Below are 3,159 nucleotides of genomic sequence, written 5' to 3' on the forward strand. Positions count from 1 at the left end.
GGGTGCGAGCGGCCGCCTTCTCCGCGGGGCCGAAACAGCAGCGCGGCGGAGCCGGCTATGGTGCCCCACTTCTCAGGTTCTCTGAAAACCGACATAGCCGTGACAAGCACCGTCACGGACCGCTCCTCTCTCCCACGATGCTGGAAGCCCCGTTTGGCACCTGTTGACAACTGTACCGTGCATTCGTGTGTGTGGCAACGCTGTGCCAGTGAACTGGCACGTTTCATCATTACTGTGGTGAAATGTGCCGTGGCTCCTTTCAGCACAGTAATGAAGAGGGGAAAAGAAGCCTTCCACGTAGTCCAAGGGGTGAATTGTGGCTCCCTGCCCAACTGCTGCACAGGTAGCTGTGGTGGGCCGGCCCACGGGGAAGATCTACCCCGCGATTGTGAAAAATGAATGTGTGAGAATCAACATAGTGTTTACTTGTTTTGATAGAGAGTCATCTCGTGGGCTTTACCCATTTAAGCAACAAGCAGTCTACTTTGTGTTTTTACGCAGTTACTTTTGTAATTGTGGATAGGGGTAGGGAGTCACATAAATCCTGAATCACGTGCCCCACCCTGGAAAAGAATTACTGAAGCTGAAAAACTGCCATAGAATATTTCTTCTTTGGTGAACTTCCCAGTCCTTCTGACAAGGAATACTAATCCACAGCCACAGTTTAAGCTATGGTTTTTTGTTTTGCCTTTTTTTTTTTTTTCTCCACCTTGGCATGAGAAAGGCTTCATGTACCTCTGAATGGAAATTTTCTGGATTCCCCTTGAAATATTTGTTGAGCAATGCTGAGCCCAGTCCAATACTGCCCTCTTTCTAGTAGGCTGTGCTGAATTGGACTCAGCTCTGTATTCTTCACAAACACAAGCAAGTGTGTGATATCTTGCCTGTTCAAATGTAGCCCTGGCTGCCATGTGCTGCATAGACCTGGACTAACAAACAAACACATAAACAAAGTTAAACAGCAATATATTTCTAAATTAAAATACTACACATTTCACTCTTAATTTCTGCTTGCTTCCTGAATCTTGATCAATATGAAAAATGAAAGCATAAGCTCTTTTACTTTCCTATCTTATTTCGATGAGCTGTTTGCAGGAGAGAATGTTGGAAAAATGTTATCAATTAAGTGGACAGCTATGGTATAAAGAACAGACTGTTTTGGGGTAGATTTCTTTGCCTCTTGCATCACTTTTAAAAATTGAGAGCAAAAGACTGTCTTGAAGACTGGTTTTCCGCAATGCCTGGTTGAATCACCGCAGTTTTGCTTCTGTGGTGGTCTGCCTGAGATGCTAGCAGTGAAGGCACTCTAACTCTCACTTCCAAGCATTTGAACCATCAATTCTTGGCAGATGCTTCAGTGCTCTGTTGGTCTGCTGTTAACCATCTCCTTCAAAGCAGTCTATTAAAGAGGAGGTGGTGGATTTTTTCCCTTGGTTTCTGCAGCTCTATGTTCTATCTCAAAAGTCTTGCAAAATAAACTTCAGATTGTGTTAATAGATCTCATGATTAGAAACTGTGGTTGTACTTAATTCAGCAATTATAGACTGGTAAATAAGACTTGTGAAGAAGTTTCCATGCCTCAGGATGGATTGTCAGTGGTCACTGAGAAAAGAAAAATAAATGGCTGGTTGGCCCCTTTGGTTTGCTTGTTTTGACAGCCACGTTTGCACACAAAGAGTAACAAGAACTCTCCTTGCAAAGAAGTGTTGCGTTGTAACATAAACAAATATTTCTAAATTACAGAAGTATCCCAGTGACAACAGAAAACTTCAGAGGTTTTTTCTAGCTTGATGGCAGGTATTAAAAACACATTTTAATTTTTTTCCTCCCTCTGTAAACAGTAGAGGAAGTCATTGCTTGTGTCTAATGAGAACAGTGTATGTGTGCTGATACTGACAGAAGCAAAGAGAAATTCCTTCTCTAACTTATGGTGATCTTTACAAGGATCCTGCGCACTTGGCATTCCAAGAATCAAAACAATGTATTATTAACTCTCATGATTATGAAACAATTGAAAAGCATTTATGGAGAAACTTAAATTAAAGCTTGTGTGACCTAGCAAGCTGATTTGGGAAGGAGAATTCTGTTAAATTAATTGTGATACCGAGTGATCAGCAAGTGCTCCAGACATGCTGGCTGAAGACTGAGGTTCTGTCACTGCACAGTTTTTTTTTTTTCTATAAAACTAGGTTGCGTTCTGATAGAAGATGTCACAAATGTGATTGACAAATATGGCCCATGAGTTATGTGTTTCAGAAATACTTGCTATAGCGTGGTGTTCAGGGAAATGTGTGCCTAGGAACTTTTTTGTATGAAGAACGCACAACAGTGGAAATGCAAAATAAAATTTTCTTTGGTGAAGTGAAAAGGTTGGATGAGAAGAGAGTGTTTCTCTCTATTTGTAGTAATGTTTGTACAAAAAAACTTATGTGTTTCTGTTATTTTTTTTTTCCTTTTTAGCAAATAATGGAAGTCTGAGATTTCCTAAAGGAGTAAATATTCCCCTCTTCTATATTTCTTTCTGCAAGTTGCTTTGTCTATTTTCAGTTACTATTTTGTATTTTTCATCTCTGTATAACTGAATACAATGAGAGAGTAAAATTAATATTTATTAGTAACTTTGACACATCCAGAACATAAACAATTGCTTTTCTCTTTTTGTTTTATTTAGTACTGTGGCAGAGCAAGATCATAATATATTGAAGAGAATTCTTTGTATCTCTTCTTTTTGGCTGGAGCCTAAAGATCTCTGATAGTATTAATTTTCTAACATTTTTACTTGTATTAAAGGCAGGCTACAAATGAAAACATGCACAAATGTTTTTCTTTCATGAAAAATCGGACATAAAAACAGAGAAGGGTTTAGACTGAAACTGCCACTGTGCAGAAACGAGCTCCAAATGAGATATAGTATGGTCACCAAAAAAAAAGGTAAATAATCTACAATTTACAGTATAGTGAGACTTCAGTTAGTTAACTCCTTTTATAAAAAGATCTATCTTTCTCTTCTTTTTTCTCTAAGATCTTAGCGGCTCTATAACAACTCCAGATGTTAAGCTAAATCTTGGGGGCGAATTCCTCAAAGAATCTACTGCAACTACATTCCTAAGACAGAGAGGGTATGGCTGGGGTCTGGGAGGGGGAGGGTATGGACCCCGA

General features: G+C 39.6%; 1 protein-coding gene across 1 annotated transcript in view; it reads left to right on the forward strand.

Annotated features, from left to right (window-relative positions):
* Positions 1 to 57: 57 nt before the first annotated feature.
* YIPF4 (Yip1 domain family, member 4) overlaps positions 58 to 3,159 on the forward strand; it is a 13,773-nt gene continuing 10,671 nt past the window's right edge. Inside the window, exons 1-2 of the mRNA XM_009864766.1 lie at positions 58 to 343; positions 3,023 to 3,159. Of these exons, the coding sequence (XP_009863068.1) occupies positions 58 to 343; positions 3,023 to 3,159 (423 nt within the window). The remainder of the gene's footprint in view (positions 344 to 3,022) is intronic.

This window comes from Apaloderma vittatum, unplaced genomic scaffold (assembly GCF_000703405.1).
Source record: "Apaloderma vittatum isolate BGI_N311 unplaced genomic scaffold, ASM70340v1 scaffold42912, whole genome shotgun sequence".
NCBI lineage: Eukaryota > Metazoa > Chordata > Aves > Trogoniformes > Trogonidae > Apaloderma > Apaloderma vittatum.